Raw genomic sequence first — 17,740 nt, 5'->3', positions numbered from 1 at the left:
ACACATGACACTCCGGACACATATTTTGAATTTGCGCCCCTCGGATGAGCAGTCACAAGGCGCCACTGACTTTCTCTATGTTTCAGCAAATGGAATGATTTTTGGTCACAAATCTTATACTGACAGATATTTTGAGAAAAAGCTTTTATTAAATGCTTTCGGGTTGCTCGTGGCTGTTAACTAGCATTAAATTAAATGGCTGTAAAAATGTATCAAAACTACCAACTCTTTAATTGACAAATTTATAATGTACACTGATTGGGGAACACACAAAACGGCTGCAAAAAGTGACTGTGGACTATTTTTTTTAACCTTTTTCACAATCTTGGGCATGTCAATCATAAATAAAAACATTGGCTTTGATGCATTTTTAGTTTTCTGCAGCATCAGATTTTATTTTTTTTTCCCTAATTTGCTGTTCGTGGCTTTTTTTTCCCCATTGACTTCTATTGTAAAATCATTTTTTGATTGCAAAGCCATGACATCATACTTATGCATTCTTTATTATTGGTGGTTTTTCCTTTTGCTAAGAGGTCAAATTGTCATTTTTAAGTTGATCACATTGTGGCACCACTAATGCCACAAATCTTACCTCTTTGCAAAAGGAAAAACACCAACAATCAAGAAAGCATGATTACATGAAAAATTATGTATTACAATGGAAGTCAATGGGGTAAAAACAGTAAATGAGGGGGAAAAAATTAAATGTGATGCTGCACAAAAAATAAAAATGTATCAAAGCCAATGTTTTTACCAATCTTTGACATGCCCAAGACTCGCCTCCTTATTTGGCTCATCTTTGCTTTAGGTGAATTGATGCCACATATTGAACGTCATTGCCACATTAACCTATTAATTCAGCCAGGGTAGCTGGTAGAAATAGTCAGAAAAAGTCTCCTATAGCCTTTTGTTCCCTCTGCGTTTGCATGTTTAAATAAAGAAAATCTCACATGGTGATTATGGTTTCAAACTTTTATTTTTTAGCACTTCATATGTAGGTTTTTAACCACTAAGATAAAACAAACTGGTTACACTGTAATTTTTGTAGCATTGAACAAACATCATCTTCTCTTCCGGTGGATCTTAACATTACAACCTTAACACATAGTAAAACTATTTTTATAGTATGTTATAAAGACAAATGTTAATGCCAGGATGAATAAAAGGTGACATGCAAACACATAGAATCATCTGCTTTAATTGTACATATTGATTCAGTGTTTGTTTATAATAAAATATTGTAAGAGAAGAAAGATGACAACTGACAAGATTCATATTATACAGTGTACAATGTTATTACATAACTTCAATTTTTATTCCTTATTTTAAAAAATCCATAAGTATGAGCTCAGATATTTTTTTTCTTTCTTTTGTAGAATTTCAAACCGTTCTCGTTATCACTGTCTTCTGGATTGACGGCAAACTTCCTTCATCCAGTTTAAGATTTGCCGTAGAGGATGAGGAGCGTGGCTGCTGGTATCAGTAGACACAGTGGGGTGGACATAGGACTCCATCCTGCAGCGGTGATATCTTTACCAACTTGTCCTCTAGCTACCCTAACTTCTCGATTATCTTCTGTAATAATCATCTAGGAAGTACAAAAGGAAAATGCTGTTATTATACCCAAAATAAAAATATGCCTATATTTTAACCACCCTTGAGCCATCTTAGGTATATGACGTTCTTCTAACAGTCAAACACAGTTGGAGTTAAAACTCGTCATCGCTTTTCCTCGAAAGACATTTAATAACCCTATTCGTTTTAAATGGAGCGTTGCGCTTTTTGGTGCTTTAAAATGGGGCACTATCCAATGCCATTATAAAGCTGAAAAGAGCCTCAATGTTATTTTATATAGCTCTGACTGTGTTTGCCTGAATGAAAAAAGTCATATGCACCTAGGATGGCTTGAGGGTGTGTAAAATATTGGATAATTTTCATTTTTGTGCAAACTATTCTTTTAAGGAACTTTTGTGAAAATTACCTTCGGTGTAATTTCTAATAAAACCAGTTAGATAATTGTATTTTATTTGTTATTATTTTGATAGCATTCATACATGCAGTGTAAATCAGATTTATTTTGATTATTGTGTGAAGCGTAAATGAACTCATGTAAAAGGCTTATCTGTGAAGCATCTACTTAAGACAAAGAAATTTTAATTAGATTTTTTTTATGAATAATCTAACTTTTTCTGTTGCAAAATTGGAAAATGTTAACCAATCTTTTCATCTTTTTCAAAAAATCCAAGAAAATTTTTTTAATTCACATTGCCTACCTGTGAAGCTGAAAATGGTAAAGTCATGATCAGTATACCAAGGCACAAGATCCACATTTTATTCATTTTTACAGTTGTCTTGTATTCTTCTGAAGTTTCTGTTGAACTGAGAGTCTGTGTTCATAAAGTGGACAGACAGGGGCTTTTATTCTCAAGGATTTATGTGTGATGTGTTGATAAAACACCCGCCCATCACAGCTTCACCAAAACTAAATCTGCCCACCTCTCTTACTAAAAGGATTTGTGCTTTCTTTATTATAAAATAAGTTATTAAACATTGTTATCATTATATAAAGTAAAATGCAAATGTGCAAAAAAAAATTGTCTCTGCTGTCATTATTTCTAAACATTTTATGCCATTTATGCCTCCAAACATGTTAATGATGTTAAGTATATGAAGATGATAATTAAATATTTTTAAATACATCTTTCTCAGTACTTGTTGCAGTGTATGAATAGTGGGATAAGCAATGGAAATTGTCTTGCACACAGCAAGCTTTCAAAAAAAGTCAGAAAAAAATACTGGGGCCTGGGCTAGAGCTTTATGTCTAGCAACGCCCCTGTGTGAAACATTGAAATGTTACATACACCTGTATGAGTTTCTTTATTTTGTTGAACACAGATTAGAATTAATAGAAAAAGATTCATGAATGGATTAATTATTAATATGATAAATAACTGGACATATTAACATAAAGGATACATGAGATCTATAGATCACATTTAGGAAAAGACCGAGGGAGATAGCAATAGCAGTCCGTTTAAGAAAGTAGCAAGTGTTGCATTAGCGCCCTCTTGCGATTTAAACCAGTACTAGCATCATTAAAACATGTTTCGTTTGTCCCTTCTTAGATCCATAGTTGTCCGTTTTTATCGTTTCGGCAGAATAAAATTGGTTAAATGGGACATATCATGAAAATCTGACATTCTAGGTTAAAAGAAGCACTGGGAACCCAATTATAGCACTTAAACGGAAAAGAACAACCCAGTAACTTAGTTTTGGTAAAACATTCTCTGCAAATATGTGAAAAAAAATAGCTCATTGAAATTTGGCTCCCCTTGTGATGTCAGAAGGGCATAATACTGCTCCTTAATCTGCACCATCCAACCACGGCACTGCCATTTAGTGCAGAGATCAGCTCATTTGCATTTAAAGGGACATACCCAAAAAAAGAAAAATTTTTGATCACACCTAAAAAGTGGCAATTTTAACATGTTACTTTAAATTATTTAAATGGTATTTTGAGCTAGAACTTCACATATGTATTCTGGGGACACCATCAATTTATTTGACATCTTAAAAAAAGTCTTGTTAAATGTCCCCTTTAAAAAATTCATAACAGGAAAATAAGAGGTAAGCTTTTGTTACAGTGCCCATTATCACTTGGTAAATTACCTATTAAATTAGCAAAATTTCTTCAGCAGGTTTTATTAGATGACAATGGTCAGTTTTATTCATTTTTAGAATTCTCTAGAAAATGTGATTTAGGGATTTCATCAAAAAAGTATTCAATGCAGTCCCTATAAAAACACATTTGAAAGGTGTACAAACATATAATCCTACTTTTATATATAAAGAGTATGTTACAGTTGAAGGGGTTTTGATTACTGATGACAGATTTGATAACGTTTTTTGTTCATAAGCATATAAATAGAACATTCATTCCAACATCTTTTAAATGATAGTGGTCCACACAAATATCTATTATTAAACAAGAGAAGTCACATTCAAAATGTTTGTATTAGTGCTTTTAAAAAATGTATAATTCCCCTCTGACCTTTTTCTTTCTTTCCTTTTCAGTTTTGATTACTGTTTATTATTGTTACAAATGAGTACATAATACAATTATGTGGTTTGGATTTGATTGATCAAAAAAAAAAAAAAAAACTTAAAGGGAAAGAGTTGATGTGGAAGAGGGAGGAAGATTGTGTTATATCTAGACTATGGTTAAACACTACAGTTAACAGGAAAGCATTCTACAGGTTTGTGTGAAAGGTATGGGGTTAATGTGTAATACAATGTGTCAGATATATAAAAGAAAATAAAGATAATGGTATTGGTAGAGCTTTATCCCTTTCCTTTCTCCTTGTGTCATATATGTATATTAATTTAGTAAGGTATGTTATCTGTCTCCTCCTATTATTTTATGATGTATGTTTTTGTGTCTAATGTTCAACCAAAATTGCAATAAATAAAGTGATGGAGGAGCTGGACACGCAACGCAAAAAAATAATAAACTTCGATGGTTCACCACTAGGGGGAGTTGATGTTGAAATGTTAAACACAAGAAACACAGAATACACTTTTACTTAATGGCTTTAATTTACGTGAAATAATTTATTTTTCCTAAAAGCATATTTTTTGAAAATTCTTGCAATTATTGTGCAAAAAGTGTAAAATGTTTGGACTGGGATATCTTGTTGCCTTTACCACATTTTTACCAGCAGGTGGCGCCAATTTAGGTGTTTCGAAAGCGTCGTTTCTTTCATCAACAATTAAAGAAAAATAATAAATATGTCACAAATTGTAATAGTTTTAAAAATTTTCTTATTAAAAGACTTTGAAATGGTTTTAATTCTGAAATGTGTTACGGGTTAGTTTTGTTTTGGTTCTGTTGTCGTTTCCTTTTTTACATGTTAATTGGATCCACCTGGTTGCCTATTAACTTCTGCCTATTTAAGAGACCTGAATCCTGAGTGAAGAGATCCTGCGCTTGAGTTCGGCTGGACCTTTATTGCCTCGTGACCGGCTCAGCTGAACCGAAGAGAAGTGAATGATTCTGTCCATCATGGGGATAAAAGAGAAAAAGTTTTGTTTCTGTGCACAGATTGTGATGTTAACCCTTGTAGCATGCACTTCCTCAGGTATTTCAATTTAAATATTCTTCAGTATATTTCTTCAGTAGAACATAATGCATGTCTTTGTGCTAACACTTTAATATCAGGTTTAATATTAATATTTAGAAATTGGTTGATTTCTCACTTCTGCTAATAATGGGGTAAATATAGGGGCAGATGTGAGATTGTGTAGTATACTTGCACTTTATATAAGTTGAACACTTTCGCTATTAAACTTATCTGTGCTAAATATTCTTGCATGCAACACGATTGTAGTTCACTTCATCAATTTGTGTGTTTGGTTGTCTGCAGTTCAGTCCGGATCCTTGTTTTGTCCTACATCTTCCCTCTCACCCCAAACACCAACTTCTGGTAAGGAAACAAGAATTTTGTAAATAAGACCAATATCTCAAAGTTTGGTTTTTGTGCATAAGGTAAATTGTCATTTTTTCTCCAATAGTTCATTCTCTGAGGCCTGCTGATGTGTCTGTGATATCTGCTTTGTTTTTGTCTGATGTGGAAAGGTAATGTATGTTCAGATATGTCACAAACACATTAAACAATATTCAATATTATTGATTTGAAATGAAGGGATGGACAGCAGACAGCCACACAGACACAGAAAAACAGACATTTACATTGAGCTGAACCCACCTTTAAATCTGAATTCAAATCTTTATCTAAATGCACTGATTTTGTTTAATAATTGTCTGATGTTAAATGAGAAGTAAGCTGAAGATTAATCGCACTACTTCTGTCAAAAACCCACAGACGATGTAAATATTTCTTTATTGCATATTTAAAATGAGAACATTGTGGAGAATCATACAAACAGATGCTGTGTTTTTATTGTATCAATATGCTTTAAAAAGCAAATGCACATTTAAAGCCCCTTTACATCTATTGCAAATGTAATTTGTATTTACCAAATCAAAAATCGAATGACAAACTTTTTTTTGTCTTTGTCCATTAGATCTGATGAAATTAATGCCCTGAACATTCTGTTAGGTGAGACTTCTGCATATCACATACAGAAAAAAATAAACTGCATGAACAAAATTAAACTTATTTTTTATCTGCATTAAACTTCTCGCTAGTTGTTAAAGAGTTATAATTAAACTTTCATTACTTCAAAGATTGGGTTGTATAAATGAGAGGTTGAAGTCAAGGCCTGAATCTAGTCTGAATTGTATATTATAAGATGGTAAATGGCACGATACATTGTACACAAAGTACTAATAAACATTCTGCGATTAGTGTCAACCTTCCTTTTTTTTAAACCGTAGTAAACCCATGGTTAATTTTCCTAAGTGCCGATTTCTTCCGATCTAGTAAATAACATCTCTTTACTTTTCTGTTTTAGAAATATTCTTCACCTTTAACCCTAATGTGTCGTGTTTTGTACCCAAGCAGAGGTAACATGTTTTTTCTACAACTATAGTTTTTACTGTGCATGTAGTATACATGTTTATTTATTGATAGTTTATTAATTTTATACCACCAGTTGTTGAATGCTTTATTCTGATTGGTTGATATTCCTCAGGTATGCGTTATTTTTTGACATGCGCACACCTAACCTGTCAAATGTCTTACACCAGTTACTACATACATTGCTCTGGTTATAAGTGGAATATTTGACTCCTCGTGTGTGCATTGTTTTCAAATAATTCAACGGCCTGTCGTCAATTTTTCCTTATGTAATCGGCCCTTAAAACGAATAATGCATTGTATTCATTATTTAATGTAATTAAAGATGATACCTTATGTGTTGTGATCCAGTCTGTGAAAACCCAGCTAAAGTGTGTTTTGTGATCTACAGTTTTTCTACAAAATCATCCTACATAATGTGAAGGGAATTCTGTGAAAATATAACCTTAATATCTTTAATATGGAGTAAGATCATGTAAAAGATTTAAATCAAATGTCAATGATTAGTTTGAAACTTTAGCCTGGATTTCACAGACAGGATCTCATATTTAACTCTTTGTGTGACAGGAGCATCATGGATCAAACCGAGATCATCACACAGTCCCTCAGCTCCACTCAGGTAAACATAAGCAGACGAAACCGCTCAAGGATCTTTCCACAAACATGATTAAAGGAATAAAGGTACAAGAAGGTACAGTAATTGTAACTGTGGCAGTACCTTTTTTAAAAAGTACTCTTCAATTTTATAGCGCTTTTCACAATTGTTAATTGTTTCAAATCAGCTTTACATTAGATGTAGGAAAAAGCAAAGAAAGCGAGCGTATTAAGTTAAGCCAATGGTGGTGGACTCTCCGTCGGATGGAAAACCCCTAGGAGAAAAACTCCTAGGAGAAAAAAACTGGGTAAGCAGATTAAACTGGTTCCACCGGTGGTCGTTGGTCAGTTATTGGCTGGGCATCACATTGAAGGACGGTCAGTAGATCAGTGGTGTAATGACCTTCGCAGCAGGAACTGGGTCTGTTTGTCTCGTTTTCCTCTGGGATCGAGGACAAGACAGGGAGAGAGATACAGAATCCTATTAGCATAGGGGCCGTTCACATGTAACGCAAGTGTCATACAGTGTTGTGGTTTAAATCAGCTCTGTTCGAGACAGGCTAACTATTGCGACATAAGTATATTACACAGATGAGTTATGTGAATGCCTTGTTCTTGGACAAACTAACTATTGCGGGATAAGTACATTTACTGGAATTATGTGAATGCTTTGTTAAAGAATGTCTTAATTTTAGATTTAAATTGATCGACTGTGTCTGATACTCGAACATTAACTTGTACCTAAAAGATGCATTTTATTACCTCATGTACACTGTAAAACTAGTTTGTTCAACTTATAAACACATTACCTGGTTGTTACTTGGTTGCCCTCAATTTTGAGTACATTCAACCTTTTTAAGACAGTTTTACTTGTATTGGGACCCTTTTTAATATAGTTCCCAGTGACAGCTATTGTACCTTGTACCTTTTTTCTGTGTGAGATTTAAGTGGCTGGTGGGGAAGACCGTGTATGTGAATTTCAGATATATTCATTATTATGGGTATACTGCATATATTGTTTATGTAATATACCGCAAAATGTACTCTTGCTCTCTCGTTCTCTCTGACAGTGGAAGCTGCTCTTGTTTTTTGTACTGGTTGATGAGCCGTGCGTATGTGAAGGCCAGGTCAGACCACCTTTATAGCAAACCACCTGTACTGTAGTAAACAAAGTCCAGTTCTGACTCTCCATAAATATTTTCCTCTTTCTTTAGGACATCGAAGCAAGTCTTAATGAAACCGTGAGCCGAGTGGAGAATGAACTAAGCAGCCTTCACAAGCAGGTGCGGATGCTCAGTATCAGTCAAACAAAGCAATGAAGTCCAGTTGGAAACACTTTGCAATATTAAAAAATTATGCATGAACCTTATTGCAGACTATTAACATTACATTTGTTACTAATTTTGTATTTGGGGTTTAAAATGTGACCCATTTGTGAAATCCAGGTTAAAGTCTCCATGTCATTTGGAGCATCAAAGTTTTGATGTCATTATTTGATATGGCCTTGCTGTCAATATTAAAGAATGTAAAAAGCATTCATGTAGAAAACAGTAAATCACAAATGACTTTAGACAGTGTTTAACATATATAAACCATATATAATTACAGCAGTATAACATCTTGCTTTCTTCTCTAGTTGAAAAACACACTCATTCATGTTGTTGTTTGGGGTCGACTGCCAACTTCTAAATCTCCTAGCCGGTTAGTTGTGTATGAACATTCTTTAAACCCAAACACAATAATATTTTATGATCTTAAAGATGATTTTATGAGTTTTGTTTTTGATTATAGAGATTGTCAGTGCCAGTGTGAGGAGGAATACAGTATAAACAGACGCAGGCTGAACACTGTAACCCTCATGGCTTCAGTGCAGGTAGATACAGAAAGCTTTCAAATGTCAATTGTGTGCATGCATAAGACATTTGTATGAAGTTGTGAAACCAACGACTGCATTCTTAAATGTGCATTTAAAGCTTGGACAACCTTATTTGTCATTGACTCGTATAATAAATTAATGCTTTGGTTATATTTGTGTGCATTGCACAGGAATCTCTAAGTGCTGTTTTAAAGATCAATGGTTGGTTTAGCAAACAGGAAGATTTCAGTGTGATGCTTCAATCCAGCCCAGTGCACATTGATCTGTCAGCTTCAGTAAGTATTCAGATCAAATATAAACCTAATCTTTCTAGTGGATCTGAAGTTTGTTTATTAACGAAGCTGAACTTTACAGATGAAAGCCGCTACACTTGACTACTCGCGTGACGTCAGCAAACAGGCTTTACAACTGTGGTTAAATTTGGTGAGTTAATATTAATGCACACAACACTATGACCCTTTGTGTGAACATTGATCCTATAGATGAAGAGGTGAAAAGTTTGGGTATAAATTGGGGATGAATATTTGATGGTTAACCAAAGGTAACTTTATTAGCAGTTATTTTAACTTGATAATATTAATGCAGATTTTGCCACTTTTCTATCTTTTAATGTTTTGTTTTATAGGCCGACAAGTCGACTGTATTTTTACTGACCATTTAATTAAATCTTATCAGTTAACAAGCTGCGGTAGTTGGTCTGGAAAATAAACAAATGAACATCCCCTAATACAGTGGTTCCCAAACGTTTTCAGCGTGCGGCCCCCCTTGTGTACGGTGCATTCCTTTGCGGCCCCCCAAAGAAAATTGGTGACGACAAAATGTTCAAAAACTCAACATGTTAATTAAAAATTTAATTACAAGTAGTGCTTTTGGTTAGTAGCCTCTTTTTAATGTTTTTCATAAAACTGGGGCCCCCCTGCCCTGGCTCCATCTCGTGGCCCCCAGTTTGAAAACCACTGCCCTAGTATAAAAGTTCAGGGTGGTTAAGTTTCTCTTTGATTGATGTGACGGCTAACGGGTGTACGGTACACTAGCTTTCATAAGAGCTGCATCTTGACCTGCCCATCTAATCTTACCCACAAATGATGAACTAAAACCTTACAATTAATTATTATTTTTCCTTCAGTTGCAGGCAGTGACAAACAAGACTGAGATGGAGGGTCGCGGCTATATTCCGTGCCCTGCGGAGGTAATTTTTCAGTGCCGATTTGAGACGTGTTTTTGTACTTTTCAACACGCTTGAATGTGATAACATCTGCAAACATAATTAAATGTTTTCTAATTCACCCATACTTGCACTTCACACAGGAAAAGCCGTACTTGCGAACACAACAAAACTCACCTGAACCGGAAGCAGATGTCCTGACTCTAGACCCGGTGAGTCCATAATCTCTGCATGCCATCTCATTGTGATGCTATGTAACTCATGCACTTGTGTCTTAATGCATTTAATCTGTCAGGTGATGGGGACTAAGCTCCCCTGTGAGGACCGATCTCCATCTCCCACTGTTCCCACCTCAGGTGAATAGAAATGTGACCCTACACATACTTAACATGTGGTGTGTAACATAACAGGGAATTATGGGAAATGTGCTTTTTAAGTGTAATCTGACATGTCTTCTGTAGTTCACTACCTGAGGCCAGCGGATATCAAAGTGGTGGCAGCGATTGGGGATTCATTGACTGTGAGAAACCTTTTTTTTTTTTTTGCAGATACAGTGAATTAAACTAAGAACAATGTTCTTGGATGAACAGCATGTTTTAAACTTAATGTTTTTGTATATGTAGACAGGTAATGGGGTGGGCGCAGCACAAAACGATCAGCTGGGTTTGATCACACAGTACCGCGGCCTATCGTGGAGGTAAGTAGTGCCGTCATAGTGGTTTAGTTTTAGCCACTTGATTTAAAGAAAACAATTCAATTTATAAGCTATAACTATTAACCCCCAGGATTTTTCTTTCCGAAAATATTGAATGCATAGTACTTTTGTCTTTTTACTTTAAGCATCGGCGGCGACAAGGACTTATCATCTGTGACAACTTTACCAAGTATGTACACGTTTGTAATGTGTGACGTTGTCTTTATTAAATGTTTTAAGCAGCTCATAAGGGAAAACATGATCAATAATAATTTTGGAACTACTTGATGTCATTTTTATACATCAGTATATTTCAAAAACAAAGGGTTGTCCATTGTTTTCAGCCATTGCTAAACTTTCTGAATACTGACACTGTACTCGCATTTCATGCACACACTTTCATTTTGTATTTGCCCAATCATGATTAAGCCCCAATTTTCAGCTGTTTTAAGTGTGCCACAACATCTGATTTCCAGTACAACAAATAAGTAATAGACATTTTACATTGAGTGTGCAAGTTGAGCATGTAATGTTTTTTTTAACTGCTCAAACTAAGTGTTGATGGACCTTCAGTGATAAGTTATACAAGCTATTTTCTCCTGTAGATATTTTGAAAGAGTTTAACCCTTCGCTCGTGGGCTATTCATTGGGAGAAGGAGATGAGAAGTCTGCACAAAGTTTTCTGAACCAAGCGGTAGCCGAAGCCAATTCTGAGTGAGTATCTCTCCTCAACATGAACATCTGAAAGCGTTCAATTTTTTTTTTTTAATAGTGAAACATTATTCTGGTTAATTTGTTGCAGTGATCTGGTTAATCAAGCTTGTGCTGTCATTTCAAGAATGAAATCCGACTCCGTGAGTCAATTACACTCTCAAACATAATCAATAATCTAAACCTGATCCTAATCTCGTAAATTGTCAATGTTTGTCTCTTAGCGTATCGATTTCCAGAACGATTGGAAGCTTATCACGGTCTATATTGGAGCACGGGACATGTGTGACTTCTGCTCTGATACTGTATGTTAACCGTAATGGACCTTAATTTATCATCAGAATTGGTTCATTGATTTGCACTCACAATCTGTTTCTCTCAGGTATATTTTTCTCCTGATAACTTTGGAAGGCGTATACGTGAAGCTCTGGACATATTACACAGTGAGGTGAGACTTTCGTTTTAGATTCACGTGGCTTTTGGCCAGGCTTGTAAAGCAGAAACAATGTGCATCCATCAAACTAATCCATTAAATAGTGGTGCAGTGATTTCTCATCCTTTTTGTATATTTGTTTCTAGTTTAAACCAGTTTAGTTTTCTTCTCCAGGTACCTCGTGCACTGGTGAATCTGGTGGAGCTTATGAACGTGGTCCCACTGCGTCGCCTGCATCAGGACCTCAGCATCGGCTGTCCCACCTGGCTGTCCAAGTGAGTTTAGTCTGGAAGTTGTTTCTCCTTATGTTTGACCCCCCCCCCCCCAAATAACTTGTTTCTGACATTCATTTTAAGGCATTGTATATTGATTTACTTTGTTTGGGTTTGTTTTGTGTGCTATAGTTGTGTTTTCGTTTTTTAGGATTGTATGCCCATGTGTGATTGAACCTGAAGACGGATCTTATGAAGTTCAGAGGTTGGAGGATTTCAATAAAGCCTATCAGGTAAAATACAAAGAAATGCAGTGTAAGGCAAGACCTTTCATTCAGAGTTTATGTTTTGGGGGGGAAATAAACCTGTGACCATGTTAACCACAAACTTCAGCTTTAGTACCAAGTCATTTTGTGTGGGTTTTTTCTACATTTAGGATGATTTCATGTTAAAACATTCTGTGAAAATATAACTAGTCTTTTTAGTATTGACTGGGTAAGATTAGGAGCATCAAAGATTGACTTCAATCTCATTTAGATAAGACTTATTTATGTCTCTGAAAGCCAAACTTATTTCTTCTCTGTGTGTCTAAAGCGTGTTATGGTGGAGCTGGTTGAGTCGGGACGATATGATACACATGAGAACTTCACCGTAGTTTTGCAGCGATTCTTCAGAAACGTGTCTCTCCCTTTGATGAAGGTATGAAACAAACCATCTTATCTTGTTTAACACAACCTGTCCTTTCTTGATGTCTCACTGTGTCATTATCTCTCTATAGGACGGAAGACCTGACCGTTCCCATTTCTCTCCCAACTGTGTTCATCTCAGTCAAAAATCTCACACTTTAATGGCACAAGCTCTCTGGAATGACATGGTGAGCATATACAATACTGTGTTGCAGTCTTGGGCCACCCAGGATTGTTGGCAAAGTTTTAATGATGTGCACTTTTACAAGTAAATTGCATTTTTTTTTTTTCAGGTAACTCCGTATTTAGTGTTGACACCACCTAACACATCTTTAACTCTTGGAGATATTATGGGCTGTTTACACTTTGTATTAAGATGTGTTTTCATCGATCGGATCACAAGTGGACAAGAGACACATTACGTTTACACCTGGTATTTAAATACGTCTCTTTTGTCCACTTTCGACCGCTTCTGTGCTGAATACTATGAGGGGGTGGTCTGTGAGACGGTGGGCGAGTCTCTCTGCTGTCATTCAAACCGAGCGGGAGTAATTATGAGTTTATATGGACGCAAACTAATATGTCGGAGTGCACTGCTTGTTTAGCAAGTAAACATGCTGCACAGTGTTTTGTACATGAGTATGTAAGAGCTTTCTTTGACTTTTCAGCGCAATTGATAAAATGGGATCACGCAACTTTCACACGCTTTCAAAACGAAACTACGGAGATCAGCCGCTTAGTTTTATCAATGAAAAGCTAAAAATAGCACTGTTCGCCGAATGTTCACGCCAGAAGTCAAAGACGTAAAACTTGTATTTAATACCTCAGATTAGATAAATGGGCGGAGAGAAGGCAGTCGCGTGTGGCTGTTCGAACGCATTCAACCACATGTGCGTTCCGCAACTCCAAAGCGATCCGATCGAAAGTGGTTTCAACCACCTCTGGATGTGGTCGAAAGTGGACGAGCTCAAAACGTTTTGAACACCGTTTACACCTGGCATTAACGTCGTCCACTTGTGATCCGATCGACGAAAACACATGTTAATGCCAAGTGTAAACAGCCTCCTAGTCATGACGTTTAGATTGGGATTAGAAATTAGCGTTTCATTTTAGGAGATCCTGCAGGTTCCTGCTATTGCTCACTAAATATTTCAGCACTTTTTTCTTAATTCATACAAATTTCCTGTTCTCGTTGTATTCAAAGCGACGAGAAAGAATTACTTTATGGTCTGTATACCGTTGCAAAAACTATTCTGGATGAGGATGCTGTTGCCATCAATAGAATAAGGTGTTAAAATAATCCTAATGTGTAAAAGTCTTGATTCATTTTTTTTTAAACTATATATACATAAAAATTCCCTCACAGCTGCAGCCCTTGGGTAATAAAACCGATTATACTCCTGATGTCCCTTTGGTATGCCCTGATGAGGTAAGTTTACTCGTAGCACATGCATATTCATTTAAATATCCATTACTGTCACATAACATTTGTTTCATATTCTTCCACAGTCCATCCCTTTTTTAAGGACCTATCTCAACAGCAATTACACATACGAAACCCCGCCTCCCACTCCTTCACTGCCCACTGTAAGTCGTACAGATTTACTTAATAGTTTTTATTTTCATTCACAAGGTGATTGTTTCCATCTTGTATTACAGAACTGGGGAAGTGACTTCTCATGTGAGGACACAGAACCCTCTGAAAGTGTGCCAATATCAGGTATCTCACTGCAAATAGCATGCATTAATTTTATTAATCGATGCATGTATTTATTTCTGAAATGGAATGCTTTTTTAACAATAGTTGTATTTGAGATGTCCAATAAATCATCACGTTTCTCAGTTCACAGACTGCGCCCAGGTGACATTAAAATAGTCGCAGCTTTGGGAGATGCAGTCACTGTAAGTGTGTGTACAGTATACGTGTAAGTGTCTGTCATACTGTTATTAACACGCTCTTACTTATTTGTCAGGTCGGCTTCGGTGTAAAGGCTATAAACCTTCTGCAGTTATTCAATAATGAGCGAGGGGTCTCATGGAGGTGAGAGTTTAAAGTAACACTTTGATAGTCCACTTTAGACATTTTACTAATGTAAATTTGCAACTAATTATCAACTACCAATATTTAGAGAATTAGTAAACTGTCTGCTTAATATCTACTAACACTTTATTGTGATATCTCAACTAAGTATCTTTGCAGGTGCATGTCAACTTATTCCACTGACCCAAACCTCTTCCCTAACCCCAACCCTTACAGTCTACTAACACACTAAAGACAGTTAGTTGACGTATAGTTGCAAATTATTGAAAGTTAGTTGACATGTAGTTGCAAAGTTATTTATAGTTAGTAGAATGTCTATCAAAATAAAGTGTAACTGAAATTAATCCCAAAACAACAACTGGGTAATTCCAGTGTTTTGGATGTGACTTATCAAATCAAAAACTTGTTTAAAGGTTACATGAGCAGATGATGTCGACTATGTAAAACAGTTAAGTTTGTTTAATTTGACAGCATTGGTGGAGATGAAACACTGGAAACGGTTACCACATTGCCGAGTGAGTATTACTGCAGTTCAGCTGTAGTTGCAGTGGTTGTTATTGGTAATATGGCCCTTTTATCTATCTTTTCGTACTTGTTAAATGGGTACACACATCATTGTGTCCACAGACATCCTTAAGAAGTTCAATCCAAGTGTTTTTGGCTTCTCAAAGGGAACAAATGAGCAAACCAAAGGCTTCAATGTGGCTGTGACAGGAGCCCAAGCAAGGTACTAGACACATCGATGAATACAGATACACTTCACAACATTGTCTAAGTCTCTCTCTCTCTCTCTCTTAACAGAGATGTACCAGAGCAAATGAGGGATCTCATCACAGCTTTAAACAGTAGTGATGTATGTTCTTTCCTGCTACTGAAATGCTATCATCCACCTACTGAAGACAAGCTTAAACCACCCTAAGGTGGTTGCCTGGTTTTGGCTGGGGTAGCAGGCTGGTTTTAGGAGGGTTTGGGCCACTTATTTAGGCAGGAAAACCAGATTTGCAGACGGGGAGGACCAGCTTAAACCAGATAAACCAAAGAGCTTAGCCAAGCTAGCTGAACTTCTAGCCTGGGTAATCTGGTTTAACATTTAGCTGGTCAGGGTGGAAGAACAGCTGACCCACAAAGTAGCCAAAACTAGCTTGGTACACCAGCTTAACCTGCTAAAACCAGTCAACCATCTTATGCTGGTCTATTATGTAGTGGTTAGTTTGAGCTGACCCATTTTATGGTGAACTGAACACATTGATAAATGGATCCTTTTAACTTGCAACCAAATTACACTAACCAGAAATGTATGCATGGTAATTTCTATTTAAAACCACCAAACTTAAAGGTGCAGTGTGTAACGTTAAGAAAGATCTAATGACAAATGCAATTTACATAACTATATTATCAGTGGTGCATAAAGACCTTACATAATGAACAGTTATGTGTTTATTATCTTAAAAATAAGATGTTTTATCTACATACATCTTGGGCCCCCTTACATGGAAGTCGCCATTTTGTACCGCCATGTTTTGGTACTACTGTATTTTGTTTTGAACAACATGTTTGTCCTGTGAAGGCTACTGTAGCTTCTGTGTTTCAGTGAGCTGTTGTTTGCAATTCTCATATCTCACTGCTAGATGGTGCTAAAATTTACACACTGCACCTTTAAAGCAATTTCCTTTATTGATGGTTAAACTCAAATCTTGTGTGTTCTCATCGTCTCTCAGAAAGTGAACTTTGAAGAGGATTGGAAGCTGGTGACACTGTTTATCGGGATAAATGACCTTTGCCTGCACTGTCATGACCCGGTAAGTGGATGTGCTTAAAGCGGCTCTCATCCTCCAATTGCAAATTGTTTCAATCTGCATCAGAGGACACTGTGAACACCTTTAAGCAGTTAAAATGCATTCAGATGCAAGCAAACCTGCACAATTCCTGTTTTCCCATATTAAAAACCCAAATTAAAGTTGTGCACTGCACAGAAACATCACCATCTGCTTGCTTTTTCTTCAGGATTCACTGTCTCCTCAGAAGTACATTGGTCACATCGCTGAAAGTCTAGACATGTTATACAATGAGGTAAGCCCACCTGTGCTGGTCACATGATCACACCTGATGTTTATTACACAAAATACCACAGTATTTTACCAGGTTGTATACAATACAGGTGAAATCCTCGTTTGCATTGTTTGTTTCCAGGTTCCTAGAGTCCTGGTAAATCTTGTGGAAATCCCTGAGATGAAGGATTTTCATTTGGTACACAAAAACACGTTGGGATGCAGCCTCGTGCATGAGTAAATCAATAATTTAAAGATATTAGTGCAATTTTTATCTGTACATCGACAGCATTGTCATGACTGCATGTGTGACAGGAGCATGTGTCCATGTTTTCTGGACCCGGAAGAGAAATCTCCAGAACTGAGAGAAATGAAGAAGATCAACAGGGACTTCCAGGTCTGTAGATGGTCAAGATGTAGATCATGGCTTGCATGTAGTTGAATAATGTTAAGATTCTCTTCATACTTCATGTTTTATCTATATTTGAAGAGTTCGTTGCAAAACATTTGTCAAAACATGTTTGTTTTTTGTTTTATAGTGCTACTTGGCTGTATTTAAGAAGGTTTAAATCAAAACAAACCAACTGCAGTTGAATTGATATTAATTGGAATGCACAACCAAAAAAACAGATTTCTGAAAAATCTCGTTTTGCAACAAAACTCTAAATTTAATATCACCTCTAAACTTGCTGCTTAATCACTTTTATAGTCCCATTTATTGACTGATTTTGTGGTCCAGGG

The 17,740-nt window shown here is 36.2% G+C and overlaps 1 protein-coding gene and 1 long non-coding RNA gene across 2 annotated transcripts in view; one reads left to right on the top strand and one right to left on the bottom strand.

The window, feature by feature from the left end:
• Nucleotides 1-957: 957 nt before the first annotated feature.
• Nucleotides 958-2,697, bottom strand: LOC129417747 (uncharacterized). The gene is made up of 2 exons (XR_008635846.2): nucleotides 2,274-2,697; nucleotides 958-1,588 (listed from the first exon to the last, which is right to left on the bottom strand). It is a non-coding gene; the product is annotated as an uncharacterized lncRNA (long non-coding RNA).
• Nucleotides 2,698-4,974: 2,277 nt separating this feature from the next.
• LOC129416955 (phospholipase B1, membrane-associated) overlaps nucleotides 4,975-17,740 on the top strand; it is a 55,741-nt gene continuing 42,975 nt past the window's right edge. Inside the window, exons 1-39 of the mRNA XM_073869171.1 lie at nucleotides 4,975-5,138; nucleotides 5,424-5,483; nucleotides 5,572-5,635; nucleotides 6,085-6,119; nucleotides 6,475-6,526; nucleotides 7,107-7,158; nucleotides 8,204-8,260; nucleotides 8,348-8,445; nucleotides 8,604-8,658; nucleotides 8,770-8,834; nucleotides 8,925-9,006; nucleotides 9,180-9,284; nucleotides 9,364-9,432; nucleotides 10,136-10,198; nucleotides 10,318-10,386; nucleotides 10,470-10,530; nucleotides 10,636-10,694; nucleotides 10,798-10,871; nucleotides 11,015-11,058; nucleotides 11,474-11,582; nucleotides 11,671-11,722; nucleotides 11,804-11,884; nucleotides 11,962-12,027; nucleotides 12,187-12,287; nucleotides 12,436-12,517; nucleotides 12,819-12,923; nucleotides 13,003-13,098; nucleotides 14,277-14,339; nucleotides 14,420-14,497; nucleotides 14,570-14,630; nucleotides 14,754-14,812; nucleotides 14,884-14,951; nucleotides 15,423-15,466; nucleotides 15,579-15,678; nucleotides 15,753-15,804; nucleotides 16,670-16,750; nucleotides 16,956-17,021; nucleotides 17,142-17,236; nucleotides 17,315-17,396. Coding sequence (XP_073725272.1) covers nucleotides 5,048-5,138; nucleotides 5,424-5,483; nucleotides 5,572-5,635; nucleotides 6,085-6,119; nucleotides 6,475-6,526; nucleotides 7,107-7,158; nucleotides 8,204-8,260; nucleotides 8,348-8,445; nucleotides 8,604-8,658; nucleotides 8,770-8,834; nucleotides 8,925-9,006; nucleotides 9,180-9,284; nucleotides 9,364-9,432; nucleotides 10,136-10,198; nucleotides 10,318-10,386; nucleotides 10,470-10,530; nucleotides 10,636-10,694; nucleotides 10,798-10,871; nucleotides 11,015-11,058; nucleotides 11,474-11,582; nucleotides 11,671-11,722; nucleotides 11,804-11,884; nucleotides 11,962-12,027; nucleotides 12,187-12,287; nucleotides 12,436-12,517; nucleotides 12,819-12,923; nucleotides 13,003-13,098; nucleotides 14,277-14,339; nucleotides 14,420-14,497; nucleotides 14,570-14,630; nucleotides 14,754-14,812; nucleotides 14,884-14,951; nucleotides 15,423-15,466; nucleotides 15,579-15,678; nucleotides 15,753-15,804; nucleotides 16,670-16,750; nucleotides 16,956-17,021; nucleotides 17,142-17,236; nucleotides 17,315-17,396 — 2,796 coding nt within the window. The 5' untranslated portion in view covers nucleotides 4,975-5,047. The remainder of the gene's footprint in view (nucleotides 5,139-5,423; nucleotides 5,484-5,571; nucleotides 5,636-6,084; nucleotides 6,120-6,474; nucleotides 6,527-7,106; nucleotides 7,159-8,203; nucleotides 8,261-8,347; nucleotides 8,446-8,603; nucleotides 8,659-8,769; nucleotides 8,835-8,924; nucleotides 9,007-9,179; nucleotides 9,285-9,363; nucleotides 9,433-10,135; nucleotides 10,199-10,317; nucleotides 10,387-10,469; nucleotides 10,531-10,635; nucleotides 10,695-10,797; nucleotides 10,872-11,014; nucleotides 11,059-11,473; nucleotides 11,583-11,670; nucleotides 11,723-11,803; nucleotides 11,885-11,961; nucleotides 12,028-12,186; nucleotides 12,288-12,435; nucleotides 12,518-12,818; nucleotides 12,924-13,002; nucleotides 13,099-14,276; nucleotides 14,340-14,419; nucleotides 14,498-14,569; nucleotides 14,631-14,753; nucleotides 14,813-14,883; nucleotides 14,952-15,422; nucleotides 15,467-15,578; nucleotides 15,679-15,752; nucleotides 15,805-16,669; nucleotides 16,751-16,955; nucleotides 17,022-17,141; nucleotides 17,237-17,314; nucleotides 17,397-17,740) is intronic.

Source organism: Misgurnus anguillicaudatus, chromosome 7 (assembly GCF_027580225.2).
Source record: "Misgurnus anguillicaudatus chromosome 7, ASM2758022v2, whole genome shotgun sequence".
Taxonomy (NCBI): domain Eukaryota; kingdom Metazoa; phylum Chordata; class Actinopteri; order Cypriniformes; family Cobitidae; genus Misgurnus; species Misgurnus anguillicaudatus.
This window is presented reverse-complemented; position numbering and strand designations above follow the sequence as displayed.